The sequence below is a fragment of the Nicotiana tabacum genome, chromosome 1, assembly GCF_000715075.1.
Source record: "Nicotiana tabacum cultivar K326 chromosome 1, ASM71507v2, whole genome shotgun sequence".
NCBI lineage: Eukaryota > Viridiplantae > Streptophyta > Magnoliopsida > Solanales > Solanaceae > Nicotiana > Nicotiana tabacum.
The window spans coordinates 135,591,202-135,608,574 of record NC_134080.1 but is presented as its reverse complement, the minus strand read 5'-3'; the positions used below and the strand labels follow the sequence as shown (position 1 = coordinate 135,608,574).

General features: G+C 37.3%; 2 protein-coding genes across 3 annotated transcripts; one reads left to right on the top strand and one right to left on the bottom strand.

Annotated features, from left to right (window-relative positions):
- The first annotated feature begins 948 nt into the window (after positions 1–948).
- On the top strand, positions 949–14,814 carry LOC107788282 (cryptochrome DASH, chloroplastic/mitochondrial). Of its 2 annotated transcripts, none has more exons than XM_075253592.1 (13): positions 949–1,431; positions 1,998–2,137; positions 2,252–2,476; positions 2,580–2,705; positions 2,799–2,873; positions 12,500–12,616; positions 12,718–12,758; positions 12,962–13,038; positions 13,237–13,312; positions 13,645–13,714; positions 13,850–13,973; positions 14,084–14,133; positions 14,347–14,814. In XM_075253592.1, the coding sequence occupies exons 1-13, from the start codon at positions 1,032–1,034 to the stop codon at positions 14,575–14,577; spliced, it is 1,752 nt and encodes a 583-aa protein (XP_075109693.1). In that variant the 5' UTR covers positions 949–1,031; the 3' UTR covers positions 14,578–14,814. The 2 variants fall into 2 exon arrangements, with proteins under 2 accessions (XP_075109693.1, XP_075109682.1); XM_075253581.1 differs by having other exon boundaries at positions 12,712–12,758.
- A 460-nt stretch (positions 14,815–15,274) lies between these two features.
- Positions 15,275–17,082, bottom strand: LOC107788281 (cytochrome P450 71D7-like). The gene is given in 2 exon segments (NM_001325452.1): positions 15,275–16,043; positions 16,163–17,082. Coding segments are annotated over 2 exon segments (1,515 nt in total). The 5' UTR covers positions 17,060–17,082; the 3' UTR covers positions 15,275–15,425.
- Positions 17,083–17,373: the final 291 nt, after the last annotated feature.

The following is a 17,373-nucleotide window of genomic DNA, read 5'->3' as shown; positions in this document are numbered from 1 at the left end:
GCAGGCCTCAGAGTCCCCCTCTACCTATATTATGTTATTTCCTTATCCTTATTAGACTCTAATGTACAGAGATATTAAATGTCACTTCATAGAGCTTGTGACTTGTATTTCGCTGAGTTTTGAGAAATTTGTATATGTACTGAGTTGTGGAGATTTTTCCTTCTATCAATTGTTGAATTTTAAGATTTTAAATTATTAATTCATTTATTTTCGCATGTGTGTTAGGCTTACCTAGTCTTAGAGACTAGGTGCCGTCACGATATCCTACGGAGGGGAATTGGGGCCATGACAATCAAGACTTATTTTTCAACTAGCTTTTTAATTATTTTCTTATAATCAATTTTTAGTTTGGTGGTGTGGAATTTTTTCTTCAAATAAGAAACTATAGAACCTATGTAGAAATACTCTGACTTGTACTTGAAGTATTGTATAACCTTTGTTATAATAAAGTGTTACACTTCGACAAGTATTACAAAATGATTGGTATAGTAATAATATTTTAGAAAAATTAAAATGCACATAATACAAAAGATGAAAACAAGGTAAACATGATTCTATACGTTATCACACAAAAGCCTATTTTCTTTCTGCTTTCCTTAAAGATGAATAAAGTGTGTAATTAGCAATAGATCAAGAAATATTAAAAGGAAGACAACAAGAAAAATGTGAGGCTTTTTTCAGTTTTAGCCCGCACCAAAATTATATTCGTTAGTTGAAAAAGTATATAAAATTTATATAATTTTTATATATAACATACAAAATATATATTTTTTGACTATTATTTTAAGAGCGGCTATGCAATATCATTTTTCCATGTTTTGTTGGTATTATCTAACACTATACCTTTTACATTAAAATATTAACCGAAATAGCCGTCCAAATGATTACACTAAAAATAGTCGATGGGTGTGGGTGCCACGACAAGACAAAACACCTTAGCCCACGTGTCAGCTTCTCAACAGCTCAAGAAGTTCCTTACGATTCATCACTTACAAAATCCATACTAAGCAAAAATCTTCCATCTGAACGTGATGATCAAACAATCCTTTTCTTTAACCAAAGTCACTGCATTTTCTTTAAGCCAATCAAAGCACACCCTTTTCACATTCCACTACAAATTCTCCAAAACCAATATGCATGCCTCTTTCAGTGCCAGAGCCACACCCACTGTTAAACATGTTCCAGAGCTAAGCCCTGAAGAAATGGACAGAGTACGTGAACAGACATTTCAAAAATACACTAGTGTTAGTGGTTTGGGTGAGAGGAAAGGTAAAGGGGTTGCAATTGTTTGGTTCAGGAATGACTTGAGAGTGTTGGATAATGAGGCTCTTTTTAGAGCTTGGGTTTCATCTGAAGCAATATTGCCTGTTTATTGTGTTGATCCTACACTTTTTGGGACTACCCATTATTTTGGATTGCCCAAAACTGGAGGTAAATCACTTCATTTTTTTCTTTTTTCAATTGGGATTCAATTGTTATTGTACTCCGTGCGTTTCAATTCTTTATGTTTATTTTAGCTAGCTTTTCCAGAATCAGTTGAACTAATTTTTTGGAGTAAAAACCTGACCTGATAAATTTGGATATAAAAATGAATACTACTATATGGAGTAGTCATTAACGACAAAACTCAAGGAAGCAAAAGATCCATATACATTATACACCAATACAACTAACTAATTGTGATTAAGTTTTCATTTTTGTACATTTACATTATGTCCAGTGATAGTCAGGTGTTTTTAGTGTCATACATAAATGTGAGATTTAAAATTAGAGAAACCTATTTCACTTTTGAGTACTGGAATGAAATGGGTAAATAGAGATACAGAGGATTCATATAACAGACTCAACAAGTTTATGGTTAAGGTGTAGTTGTTTCTTTTGATGTTTTATTTGTGATCCTTCTTTTCAATTTTCTTTGGTTTAGTTGAATTCATTTGCTTGAATCTTTTATCACTGCCTTTTTGATGAGCTCAAGGTTTGTCTTTTGTATTTGGCAGCTTTAAGGGCACAATTCATCATAGAATGCTTAACCGATTTGAAAAGGAATCTAGTGAAGAGGGGACTTGACCTGTTAATTCAACACGGTAAACCAGAAGAGATTATCCCTTCCCTTGCAAAAGCATTTAAAGCGCACACAGTTAAGGAGCCGCTTCTTTCATTTTTTCTTTCTTCACATTGATGTTTCTTATATGACAACTAGTCAATTTTATATCTGTTAACTACGTAGTAAGGAGGTGTGTGAATGTTACAGGTGTATGCCCACAAGGAAACCTGCAGCGAGGAAGTAAAAGTTGAAAAATTGGTCACAAGAAAATTGCAAGAGTTTGTGCCACCGTCATCTGGTGGAGTAGGCAATGAGCCAAGATCTTTAAATGCTACTAAACTGGAATTATTATGGGGTAGTACTATGTATCATATAGATGATCTTCCATTTGGCTGTGAGAGTTTACCAGATGTGTACACTCAGTTCCGTAAGGTATTATTCTTCACGATATGTTTCTGAGTTAGGGGGCTTGCAATTCAGGATACTTTCTCATATCTGATCCGTCAGCTGTGTGGTTGATGGTTAAACTTAACAGTCAGTGGAATCCGAATCAAGAATCCGTAATTGCATTAGACTCCCAGCATCACTTGGTCCACCACCAGAGGTTGGAGATTGGGGATGTGTCCCACAAGTTACTGAGCTCGGGCTTCAGTCGGAAAAGGCAGGTCAAACATTAGAGTTGCATAAAAAGAATTGTGGATTACTTTGTGCACATAAATAAAATGTGTATTTTCATGTTTCTGTTTTTCTACAGGTTTCTAAAGGAATGAAGTTTATTGGCGGTGAAAGTGCTGCACTGGGTAGAGTACATGATTACTTTTGGAAGAAGGTGAGAGACCTTTCTTTAATCTGCGATTACTGCACTGCCAATGCTACGGGGATATTTCAAATTTTATATCCGGTTTCTTGTCTTTTCATTTCTTTTAGTGTAGGGTATCAGGTAGTGTTTTGTTCATTTTTTTACCCCTCTTTTTCTATTTCTTTGGTGCAACGATTAATTTAATTTGAGAGTGTCACGCCCCGAACCTGGGCCTGGACGTAACACGACACTCGGTGCCTGACTACATGTGACCGAGCGAACCAAGTGGTTGGCTGAATCAACATGTGGTATCATAACATACTAAATACGGAGATAAACTAACACATGCTGATATACTGAAAGTCTGGATGATATAAATCAAAGGGCGGAAATACTATTACATTTCTGAAACATATTTGCAGCCAACATAGCTTAATATGAAAAGTCCGAGACTCTGTCTAACTGTCACTCTAGTCTATGAAGCCTCTACCGAAGTACTGAAAACACTGACTATCTGTAAATACTGAAAGGCTGTAAAGTAATGATAATGCCCCGAAAGAACTGGGGATCACCAAATAGCTGGTACGAGAATCCTAGCGCTCTGCGTCGTCGACCTGTAAATCATTACCTGCATTGTGAGATGCAGGCCCTGGGCAAAAAGGGATGTCGGTACATTTGAATTGTACTGGTATGTAAGGCAACTGAAAGAAAGAATTATAAATGCTGAAACTGAAACTAAGCTGATATCTGAGAATTGATAATTGATAACTGAAATGATAACTATTGAAACTGAAACTGAAATGATAACTGATAACTGATAAATGAAATGATAACTAATAAATGATAATTGAACTGATAACCGATAACTGAACTGATAACTGGTAACTGAACTGATAACTGGTAACTGATATGATAACTGATAACTGAACGGTAACTAATAATTGAACTGAAAGGAAGGATATGAATACTCCCTCTTCTGAATGATGAACAACCTGTTTATCTGAATATTAAACTGCAGCCTCAGGCCCAATATATATATGTGTACAAACTGCGGCCTCGGGCCCAAGTATACGTATACATAACTGCGACCTCAGGTCCAAAATGCATAAAGCATAAACTGCGGCCTCAGGACCAAAGATGCATAAAGCATAAACTGCGGCCTCAGGCCCAGAGATGCATAAAGCATAAACTGCGGCCTCAGGCCCAAAGATGTATAAAGCATAAACTGCGGCCTCAGGCCCAAATACAAGTGTTCAACATTCAGGGATTTAAAATCAGGAACTGAGAATCATACTGCAATATATGATAGTGAAATACTGAATCACATTGAGTTACATAATACTGGGATACTGAATAGGACTAGACTGAGACATGTATTCTTGAACTGATTATGAACACTGAAACTTCAACTGTTTATGGCATACTGAGTAATCTACCAAGACTCGGGGGCATCAAACCCAAGTCTATATTGAATACGCACTGAGCTCACAACGTTTAGAATGAAAGTCATGAACGAGTTATGAAGCTAGAGATTAGAAGCTCTACAACTATTCAAGGAACTAGGCTTAACTATATATTTTGAGGCAATTGATACGTCGTAAAAGAAACGTAGTGTAGGGAGAATCATTAATATTCCCAAACATAGAGAGTTAGCCTCACATACCTTAACTTCCTGTCTTGAGCGTAATACAACATTCGTCAACCCCTTCAACTTCAATATATATCAATACAAGTCAAAGAGATTCCATATTAGCAATAATACTCATGTTTTGGTCACTTAGGCATTTTCTCAAACACTTGGTGGCATAAAGCTTCCTAGTCCTTATTAATGGTGTTTCTACACCCAATAACCCATTCTCTTGCTCCTAAATAAATTCTAAAGTCTCAAATGGTTATAATCAACATTATTCTTTATCACCCATAAGGTAAACAACACCCTTAACCAATAATCAACAATCAACAAGCCAAACCTATAATTGTTCATACTTTTCTATCAAACCCATCAACTCATATCTCATGAACTTGAGTCAATAATCATTAATCCAATGCTAGAATCAATTAGAGGGTGAAGACATTACCTTTTTGACGTTCAATCTTCTTGAATTCGAGTTCTAGGGTTTCTTCTCTCAACAATGATGCCCCAAACGAATATCTAATGATATGGAGGGTTTACCCATGTTAATAAGATGTTGGGATATTGAAATTAACTTAGAATCACCATTAGAACTTACCTTGGGTTGTGGAAGGACCCTTAGGGAGTTAGGTTTTTGAGAGTTCTCCTATCTAGAGCAAGTTTTTATATTTTGGGGCTGTGGGGACGAAATATGGCTTTAAAATGACCCCCCACTAGCGCGCCCGCGCATCTGGAGGCCTGCCCGCGCTAAACGGCAGTAACACTGCCTCAAAATTAGCGCGGCCGCGCTAAGGGCGCGCTACCGGCGCGCATATCGCATACTGTTCTGTAAAACGCGCATAACCTTTTGCACAGAGATCCGTTCGGGCTCCATAATATATTGTTGGAAAGCTATTTCAAAGGCCTACAACTTCCATGCTTTGAGTTTTCCAAAATTCCTTACATATTTGTACTAAACCTTGCTGGAAGACAAACCTTCTGCAAACTTGATCGATTTTGTCAAATCTTATGTACCTCACTTTCCATCTTGATTTTGAAACAACTATTTTACCTATAATCATCCCGATAGGACTTCACATGCCCAAAATATAACCTTACTACTCCTTTAACTCATTCATTCCTGAGCCGAATTTACGGGGTGTTACATTATCTCCGCCTTGGGATCATTCGTCCTCGAATGATTGTCCTGACTGTAACTTCTGCTAACTCCGGACCTTAAACGGGTCTGGTGGAAACATGAACTTTCATTAACACTTGTATACTAAACTGAATGAATACCTGATTACTGAACTGTTGCAATACTGAACTGAATGACTACTGCATTGACTGAATATTGGTCTGCCATGGATACGTGAATACTGAACTAACATGGATATATGAATATTGAACTGGCACGAATATTTGAGTAATCTGAGTACTAAGCTGGCATGAATGTCTAAGTATTGGACTAACATGAGTAGCTGAGTATTGAGCTGACACGAGTATCTGAGTACTGAACTGATATGAATATCTGAGTACTGAACTGACATGAGTATCTGAGTACTGAACTGACATGAGTATCTGAGTACTGGAAACTTGAATGTTATAACATGACACGTGAATTACTGGCTATACCACCACTAATTATGGTGGCAACTCCAACTCATAAGCTAATTGACCGATCCTTCGCAAGAATCTATATGGCCCAATATAGCAGAGACTATGCTTCCCCTTCTTCCCAAATCTCATAACGCTTTTCATAAATGAAACTTTCAGAAACACCCAATCATCAACTTGAAACTCTAAGTCTCTATGCCGCATGCTCGAATAGGACTTTTGGCGGCTCTGAGTTTTCTTCAAACGCTCTTGAATCAACTTAACTTTCTCCATTTCCTGATAGACTAAATTTGGTCCCAACAATTCCTCTTCACCAACTTTGAACCAACCAATTGGCGATCTACACCTTCACCCATACAGAGTCTCTCACAGTGCTATCTTGATACTAGAATGGTAGGTGTTATTATTAGCAAGGTCAATGAGAGGTATGTGATTATCCCAATTACTTTAACATCAAGGACATATCCTCAATTGTTTGAATGATGCGCTCTGCCTGGCCATCTTTTTGAGGATGAAAAACTTGTGCCTAATCCTTTCTGAAAGGACTTCTAAAAGTTCATTTTAAACTGAGCACCACAATCCGGAATGACGGACAACGGAGTCCCATACATCAGACGATTTCCTGAATGTACAACTCAGTATAATCTTTACTGGCAAGAAGCGTGCTAACTTGGTAAGTCGATTTATGATCATCCAATCAAATCATGCTCTTTTAAAATGAACAAGATAATCCCGTTATAAATTTCCATATTTACCATATCCACTCAAAAGTATATGTATCCTGGGATGAAAACACTAGACTTTCTACTGCTTGACTTTCACTTGCTAGCAATTCGGACAATTGGCCACAAAGTCTGCGACGTTCTTTTTCATGTCGTTCAACCAATAAATCTCCTTGGTCATGATGCATATTTGGGGAACCTGGATGGAAAGAATACCAGGAATTATGGGCTTCTAACATGATCTTCCCTCTTTAAGTCCATGTATGTCTGGAATACACAATCTGTCTTGGTACCTCAAAGTACCATCATCTCCCCCTTATTCAAAAGCCATCGTCTTATACTTGTGAATCCCCTCTTTCAACTGCAACACGTAGGGATCATCACATTGTTTCTCATTCTCTTCGGTTACTAAGGAAGAACAAATTCTGTTTTGGACAATAATTCCACCATCTTCAGAATCCGAAAGCCAAACTCTTTGCTTGGCTAAGCGGTGAACTTATTTCACCATAGTTCTCTTGTTTGTCTCAATCATGAGCTACACTTCCCATACTTGATTATCATTCTAAGCACTTCCTGAAAACACTTATAGCATTGTTGCGATCTAAGTCTTTGACTTGTACTCTACAATTAGAGTCTCGTGCAATGGCTCTACCCTCATAACACATAAATAGGCATGATTTTATAGCTTTTCTTTGATCACTTTATCATCAATAACTAAGCTCGGTGATAATTCTACTCACTTTGTGTTTCTTACACATGCTATATATAATCCCTGTGGTAATTATACAATTTTCCCTCATTACCGAACTAATTTTCTTTTTCATATCCCATGCTGACTATTTGGGTTTCAAATCACTAACTGGACTTGCAAAAAAAATTTCACATCACCCCTTAGACCAAAAGTCTTATACTTGCGGATCCTTCCTTTTTTTTCGGGATTCTAACAACTTTCTTTATCTTCTGCAACTCTTTGCACTTTACGTTAATGATGACTCATCTCCCAACTTACTTCTGAGAAATCTTTCTTACTAGGAAAAACTAAATTATTTACATAAACGGAAAGCTTATGTCTTCATAACTATCCTACATAATCGTATTAATTTAACTCTGCCCACACTGTCAATCCTGGAGAAATCACATTTCGATAATTCCTAAAGGCTATTCTTCTATAGTTTGCTCTCTCACTGCTAGCTGATTTTTTTCCACTACCACTGTACTTCGGGTTTAACTTAAACTCTTTGGGCTCTGACACATACGTTCAGTATTTTCAAACTGCCATCCACTCACTAGAGATAACCTGGCTAAGTGGATCAAATCTCACCTCTACTAGCTCAGCTGAAATTGCTAATTCACTGTATCTACTCAAAACTTACTTAATATCCTTTTACTAACCACCTGCTAGCATCATATTTTCTTTTCCTGCTTTGAATAACTAAAATGAAGCATAAGGTTACTCCTAACTTCCCTTATCATCTGACCATATTCTTTTGCCACACACTATCATTTTTTTGAACTATGTACATGGATCACACTTAGGGAAATTCATCTGTCTTAAACAAAATTAGAATATCTAACCCCAAACTTTCTATATAATACAAAATCATATCATACTATAAACATCCGCGGTAATCACTCAGTCACATAACCTAAGGGGGAACTGCCATATCTTTTATCTTATGTCAATAACTGCTTCTTATAGTAGCTTACTAGCGTGGTACTTCTAGTTCTGATTTGAATAATTCTAAACAACTTAAAATCATTCCCTGAAATTCAATATTGGCTGCTCTTGGTTCTCGTTTCATACATCATATCTTCTTGTCATTTGCATGAGTTGTACGAAATCACATCTTTGGTAATAACAAACGTTTCTGACTCCTAAGTATTTTCCCCTTAGTCTCCCTTTTTTTCCAAAACTATAATGACGTATTCTAGGCCATTTGCGGTCAAATTCTTAACCTGCTACACTGTAGGGTCTGACATACATATACACTACCACACACATCTGATAAATCACTTCATGCACCATCCAGTGAGTCTTGGGTCTTAATCCCTAAAACATGTGAAGATTTCTCTATAATCATTGTTACTTACATTTTCTTTGAGAACCCATATGCATCACTGTATACTCACAAGTCACCAGAAATTTTGATACGCTGAAAATGGATATTTGGTAACCATATAACTGAATACTGGCGTACTGAATAATCATAAACTTGCTAACTGAAAGACTGTATAACTGGAAACTGATAACCATATGACATGATAACTGCTTTTGTACTTTCTGATAAAGTTATGCTCTAATCTGCTCTACTATCCATTGCATCCCGTTTTTAACATCCTCTCAAGTCTCATATTTACCAACCTGTACTCCATAATTTACCCCAATGGGCAATTATCCTCTTTAGGACCTTAGGTTTCTCCTGCGCATCGCTTGGGCATCCAATACGTTTGGAATTCGATAGGAAGAGAAGGTTACCTTTTGCTCTAAGCTTCATGGCATGATCTAGAAGTAGAAAGAAATGAGACAATCCTGGATGTCTTGGTAGTTAACCGTTTATATGAGTGGCCGACACACACATATAAAGGAAACTCCACTGGACACGGCTTCATAGACTCCCTAGGACTCTTGAACCTAGTGCTCTGATACCAAGCTTTGTCACGCCCCGAACCTGGGTCTGGACGTAACACGACACTCGGTGCCTGACTACATGTGACCGAGCGAACCAACTGGCCGGCTGAATCAACATGTGGTATCATAACATACTGAATGCGGAGATAAACTAACACATGCTGATATACTGAAAGTCTGGATGATATAAATTAAATTGCGGAAATACTATTACATTTCTGAAACATATTTGCAGCCAACATAGCTTAATATGAAAAGTCTGAGACTCTGTCTAACTGTCACTCTAGTCTATGAAGCCTCTACTGAAGTACTGAAAACACTGACTATCTGTAAATACTGAAAGGCTGTAAAGTAATGATAATGCCCCGAAAGAACTGGGGATCACCAAATAGCTGGTACGAGAATCCTAGCGCTCTGCGTCGTCGACCTGTAAATCATTACCTGCATTGTGAGATGCAGGCCCCGGGCAAAAAGGGACGTTTGTACATTTGAATTGTACTGGTATGTAAGGCAACTGAAAGAAAGTATTATAAATGCTGAAACTGAAACTAAGCTGATATCTGAGAAGTTTTAATTGATAACTGAAATGATAACTATTGAAACTGAAACTGAAATGATAACTGATAACTGATAAATGAAATGATAACTAATAAATGATAACTGGACTGATAACTGGTAACTGAACTGATAACTGATAACTGATATGATAACTGATAACTGAACGGTAACTAATAATTGAACTGAAAGGAAGTAAGGATATGAATACTCCCTCTTCTGAATGATGAACAACCTGTTTATCCGAATATTAAACTGCGGCCTCAGCCCAACATATATATGTGCACAAACTGTGGCCTCGGGCCCAAGTATACGTATACATAACTGCGACCTCTGGTCCAAAATGCATAAAACATAAACTGTGGCACCAGGCCCAAAGATGCATAAAGCATAAACTGCGGCCTCAGGCCCAGAGATGCATAATGCATAAACTGCGGCCTTAGGCCCAAATACAAGTGTTCAACATTCAGGGATTTAAAATCAGGAACTGAGAATCATACTGCAATATATGATAGTGAAATACTGAATCACACTGAGTTACATAATACTGGGATACTGAATAGGACTAGACTGAGACATGTATTCTTGAACTGATTATGAACACTGAAACTTCAACTGTTTATGGTATACTGAGTAATCTATACTAAGACTCGGGGGCATCAAACCCAAGTCTATATTGAATACGTACTGAGCTCACAACGTTCAGAATGAAAGTCATGAACGAGTTATGAAGCTAGAGAATAGAAGCTCTACAACTATTCAAGGAACTAGGTTTAACTATATTTTTTGAGGCAATTGATACATCGTAAAAGAAACGTAGTGTAGGGAGAATCATTAATATTCCCAAACATAGAGAGTTAGCCTCACATACCTTAACTTCCTGTCTTGAGCATAATACAACATTCGCCAACCCCTTCAACTTCAATCTATATCAATACAAGTCAAAGGGATTCCATATTAGCAATAATACTCATGTTTTGGTCACTTAGGCATTTTCTCAAACACTTGGTGGCATAAAGCTTCATAGTCCTTATTAATAGTGTTTCTACACCCAATAACCCATTCTCTTGCTCCTAAATAAATTCTAAAGTCTCAAATGGTTATAATCAATATTATTCTTTATCACCCATAAGGTAAACAACATCCTTAACCAATAATCAACAATCAACAAGCCAAACCTATAATTGTTCATGCTTTTCTATCAAACCCATCAACTCATATCTCATGAACTTGAGTCAGTAATCATTAATCCAATGCTAGAATCAATTAGAGGGTGAAGACATTATCTTTTTGACGTTCAATCTTCTTGAATTCGAGTTCTAGGGTTTCTTCTCTCAACAATGATGCCCCAAACGAATATCTAATGATATGGAGGGTTTACCCATGTTAATAAGATGTTGGGATATTGAAATTAACTTAGAATCACCATTAGAACTTACCTTGGGTGGTGGAAGGACCCTTAGGGAGTTAGGTTTTTGAGAGTTCTCCTATCTAGAGCAAGTTTTTATGTTTTGGGGCTGTAGGGGACGAAATATGGCTTTAAAATGACCCCCCACTAGCGCGCCCGCGCATCTGGAGGCCTGCCCGCGCTACTGACCGCGCTAAACGGCAGTAACACTGCCTCAAAATTAGCGCGGCCGCGCTAAGGGCACGCTACCGGCGCGCATATCGCATACCGTTCTGTAAAACGCGCATAACCTTTTGCATAGAGATCCGTTTGGGCTCCATAATATATCGTTGGAAAGCTATTTCAAAGGCCTACAACTTCCATGCTTTGAGTTTTCCCAAATTCCTTACATATATTTACTAAACCTTGCTGAAAGACAGACCTTCTGCAAACTTGATCGATTTTGTCAAATCTTATAGTACAAAAAATTAAAGAAAAAATAAAAAATATTCCTGATTTAAATATGCCACTAGAAACATACAACAACAACAACAACAACAACAACCCAGTATAATCCCACTTAGTGGGGTCTGGGGAGGGTAGTGTGTACGCAGACCTTACCCCTACCCTGGGGTAGAGAGGCTGTTTCCAAATAGACCCCCGACATCCTTCCCTCCAAGAACTTTCCACCTTGCTCTTGGGGAGACTCGAACTCACAACCTCTTGGTTGGAAGCGGATGGGACTTCACATGCCCAAAATATAACCTTACTACTAGAAATGCAAGGGTAAAGCTGCATAGGGTAGACCTCCACCCTTCCCCTATGCCCGCACTAGCCAGAAATACTTCATGCACAGGGCTATCCCTTCTTTTTTCTGTTCACAGTGATGCCTATGATCGTCATGCTTTTGGGTGCTGCATTGGTCCCTACACATTTTAAAAAGTGACAAAATTACCTGGTGTTCTGAAATTAAACCTTTGTCTGTTTCTACTCTACTATAGTTCATCTACTAGATGGCCACGACTTGGGAGATTTGCTGACATGATATTTTTACTGCTTTCTAGTAGAGAGATGCGGCCTTGGTGAATGATGACTCTACATATTCCAATTCTTCTGATCTTTGATTGATTGCAGGATTTATTGAAAGTGTATAAAGTGACACGAAATGGAATGTTAGGACCTGATTATTCTACAAAGTTCTCTCCTTGGCTTGCTTCAGGAAGCCTATCTCCTCGTTTTATATATGAAGAGGTAGAGAACGTCATCTCATATTGTAACGTTTCATTAACAACCTTTGTATGCTAGTAAAGTGTAGAAATTAAGAGAGCTTCATTTGACTTGTCAAGGTGAAGAGATACGAGAAGGAAAGACAATCAAATGATTCGACATACTGGTATAACTTCCTCCCTTCTTCCTCTCGCTTTGCTTGCGATCATGCTTGTATGGTTTTTGTGCCTTTCTATGTTGAAGAAGTCAGTGAGAAGATTGAATCTAATAAATATAGTTTGTTAGTATCAAATAATCTGATGCCCTATATTCCTCACAATATTCATACAACTGATAGGTGTAAATTTGATGCATGATTTATGTTTTCAGGGTTTTGTTTGAATTGATATGGAGGGATTACTTCAGATTTCTCTCAATCAAGCAAGGAAATTTGCTTTTTCATGCGGGTAAAAAAGACATTCTTATCTGAATGCATATTAACACACCCCATTTTCTAATTAACTCATCAAGAGGAATATTGCTGCCTGCTTTTTATCTAGTATATATAAATATTCTGTAGCTTCATTCTTCTTTTTTCGTCTGGCTATTATCGACATCTGGAAGTATATCTTTATTCTTTACTTGTTTGTTTTTTTCCCGTTTAGGTGGTCCCCGAAAAGTAGATATTAACTGGAGCCAAGACCAAACCATGTTTGATGCCTGGAGACGAGGTCAAACCGGGTAAATTCCTATTAGGGGCTGGCCAAGCACCTGTTGTTTAATAAATACATTACCTTCATACAGGGGCTGATGCAAAGGCTTAGTTATGAGTTGGGATGAACCTAATAGTTTTGGCTCGAACCATTTGGTAGAATGCCGAACTAGAACCTATAAAGTTCAAATCCTAGATCCTCGTCTGCCTTCATACCTTGCATGTTGACTGATCCTTTCTCTTCAATCTCAAATGGGATTCCCAGTGGGAAGTTCAAATCTGAGGATAACATGTGAAAATAAATATGTTCTACATTTCATGGGATGCAAAATTGGTAATTTTCCCATTGCAAAATCTGTAGGTATCCTTTAATTGATGCCAACATGAAAGAACTGGCTACTACTGGATTCATGTCAAATCGAGGACGACAGGTACATATGCACTTTATTTTTTAATGTTTGGAAAAAGTACGTGCTAGTTTGCTACCTGGTAAACAGTTCTGGAAGATAAATTCATCAACAAAGACATCAATTTACCGCATTCTAATTATTTTATCATTTTTCCAGATTGTGTGTTCTTTTCTTATTCGAGATATGGGCATTGACTGGCGGATGGGAGCTGAATGGTTTGAGACATGCCTCTTGGATTATGATCCTTGCTCCAACTATGGCAACTGGACATATGGAGCAGGTGATTCGCCTTTAATTTTTTTTTTTTTTTTTAAAATCTGGCTTCCTTCTTTCTATGAACTGGAAGTTGAAATTGTAAATTGAAGGTTAAAATCATTCCATTTCTGTCAGGTGTTGGCAATGACCCTAGAGAAGACCGTTACTTCAGCATTCCGAAGCAAGTAAGTTCAAACATTTCTTTAGTCAAATCACGTTCTGGGAATAAATAAAGGTGTATAAAGCCTATGTTATTTGATATTTTGGACGGTGCTGTTTGATTCTGTAACTAATAAAATTGTTCACGTCTTGAACTGGATTTGTACTGAATTCTATCTCTATGCCATCCCAATGGGGTTGAAGCAGATATTATTCTAAGACATTTTTACATGTTTCAGGCTCAAAACTATGATCCTGAAGGGGAGTTTGTTGCATACTGGTTGCCAGAGTTAAGAGCACTTCCGAGAGAAAAAAGACATTCTCCTGGAATGATGTACTTAAAGCCAATTGTAGCTCTCAAACATGGATACACCAAGAAGACCGGTGATTCGAAAGTGGCATTTTCATCAAGAAGAGCCAAACCGGAAGACAATAGACGAAAGGGACATGGAGATAGGAGAATGTATTAGCACTGCTGCCAATATAGTCCACTGATTTTCAGGACATTTCTCACAAAGTTGCAACTGAGATCAGAAACACTAGCTGCAGCATACTGATTGTGAAATATATCTGTGAGTAGAACTAACCTGATCCCATTGGGTATTTGGGGGGTATTGTAACAAATACTGTGAAATTGGCTATTACCACTTGCTTTATTTATAGAGAAATGGGAACAATCTAGTATAAATTTTGTGGTGTCCTGAAAATGAAGTACCTTGAACCATCTTACACAGTTCTTGAATGATTTTTTCTTGGCTTGGATATGTCCATTTTGTAATATTCCTAAACATCTCAGTTTGGTAAAGATAAACCAGTGAATTTTCTTAGGCTAATCATGATAAGTCTGATCTTAAAAATTACCTCTACATTTCTACTTTTACAATCTTTATTCTGCAGTAGACACAATTACTTATTCTTAATTGTTCTTCCAAAATGAAGCATATTATATTGTTTATTCTTTTTGAGATAACCTGAAGAGCTCAGCAGATGCTGGAGGCTGATATGATATAAATTATTGAGGTGAAAGTTGGGTCAAGCAGTGTCTTTGTTTGAGTTAGTCTTGAGTTCCCTCAGTCATAAGCTTGTTTTTGAAAGATTCATTCCTAGATCCTAGCTCTTAAAGTGAATGTGATTGGTCAAAATTAGATTAATTATTGTGTCTAATAATAAACAAAAGGAACCTTATTATACATGATACACAATACTGGAATATAATGTATTGTCTTATTGTATGAACTAAAAACCTTGCAACCATACAAAAAATCTCACCTATATAGCCCTTCTTCTTTAATTCTTCCAAGAACTCCATTAAATTAAGCTATTCTTGCTCCCTGTGATTTGTGGGAATCAAGTAGAGGTCATCTTTGCTTGCTGCAAAAACTCTACTTGTTTCAGTAGTGCGAAAATCATTTGCATTAACCTTGTCAGGGAGTTTCCAGTCAAAGCAATAGAGCAACTGGGCTAAAGGATGCCCTGTGTTAACTAAACCAAACGACATTCCTGGACACATTCTTCTTCCTGAACCGAAAGGAATGAACTGATAGTGATTTCCTGTAAGATCAACAGAAGTATTTTCAAATCGCTCCGGTTTGAAACTTTCAGGATCTTCCCAACTTTCAGGATCTCTTCCTATCGCCCAAGCATTAACCATAACTCTAGCTTTAATAGGTACAGTGTAGCCATCGATCTCTGTTTGGTCCCTGCATTCTCTAGGCCCTAACAAAGGAACTGGAGGGTGCATCCTTAGTGTTTCTTTAATCACTGATTTTAAGTATGGCAACTTGTCAAGATCATTTTCGTCGAAATTTTCATTTTCTTTGAAGACTTTTCTCACTTCAGCTTGTGCCTTGGCCATCACACTTGGGTGCTTCATCAATTCTGATAGTGCCCATATAATTGCAGTATATGAAGTTTCAGTTCCAGCAATAAACAAGTCCTGCAACAACGTATACAATAAGCATTTATTAAGAATTATTTATAGTATATAACTTAAATCTATTAAAAAGAAAGTAGAAAAAGAACAATATATGATAATGACATAGGATCAAAACTTACCAGAATTACTGCTTTCATGTTGTCATTTTCGATAGGAAATTGAAGCTCATTATTCTCCTTAGCCCTCAGTAGAGCATCGATCATATCTTCGCCACCAAACTCGTTGTTACCCTTTATCCCTGCTGCATGATTCTCTTGGTGCTCATTGATGATGTTCTCCATAACTAAATCATACTTGTGGTGTACATTCGTCAACCTAGCTTTCATGTTGCTCATATTATGAAGTAATTTCCAGGAAGGGAACAAATCACCCACATCAAATCCTCCTGATAATGTTAATATCTCCCTAATTAGCATGATCAACTCATCCCGATCATTGCATATTTTTCCAAAGGCTAATCTACAGGTCATGCAGCTCGTAAACCAGAGAAGCTTTTCATTTATGTTCACTGCAGAACCTGTTTCCAAACGAATCGATGAGAGGAGCTTCGAGAGCTCATCCTTTCGGATTAAGCTATATGACTTGAGCATCTTGTTACTCAGGAGTTCCTGAGTCAATATTTTACGCATCTGTCTCCAGTAATCACCAAATGGGGCAAAAGAGATGTCCCTGCTTTTGTAAAACACAATGTCTGAGGACATGAATCGTGGTCTAGTTGCAAAAGCGAGATCATGAGTTTTTAGTACAGCTTTTGCTACACGTGGCGAAGATATTACAACTACAGGAATTTCTCCGAGTTGTAAGTACATGAGAGGTCCATATTTTCGCGCTAGATCTCTAAGATTATGGTGTGGAAGTTTTCCCTTCAAGTGATGGAGGCTTCCAATAAAGGGAAGCCTCCACGGACCTGGAGGTAACTTTGGGATTTTGGCATTCCATTTCTTCACTAGAATAAAAAGAAAAGAAAAGAAGAGGAACAAAGAAATTAAATTGAAAGGAGAAGATTGAAGCTCCATTTTTGGAAGAAGGAAAGGATGTTTTTGGTGGATATTATATATATTTAAAATGGATTTCGTAACTTGTATATATACAAAGAAGTTGAAGAATTAGCATGTGACTGATTAGGACTTTAGAACGCCAGTGGTACTGAACCTTGTGATTTGGGAATTACATATTTTCCTTTGAAACCTTCTAGTATTTCAGTCTTATCAAAATCTCAAATTGTTTCACGTTAAAAGGATATATAGTGATACTTTATACAGTAGTTCTCAAATTGGTTCACCTCAATAATTGGAGAAAATGTTTACAATCAACCTTTTTTCTGGTTCAA

Coding starts and splice junctions, on each gene's coding strand:
- LOC107788282 (XM_075253581.1), top strand. CDS start 1,032: ATGATCAAACAATCCTTTTCTTTAACCAAAGTCACTGCATTTTCTTTA. Junction 2,874..12,499: donor ATGATTACTTTTGGAAGAAG/GTGAGAGACCTT, acceptor GATTGATTGCAG/GATTTATTGAAAGTGTATAA. Junction 14,134..14,346: donor ACTTCAGCATTCCGAAGCAA/GTAAGTTCAAAC, acceptor TACATGTTTCAG/GCTCAAAACTATGATCCTGA.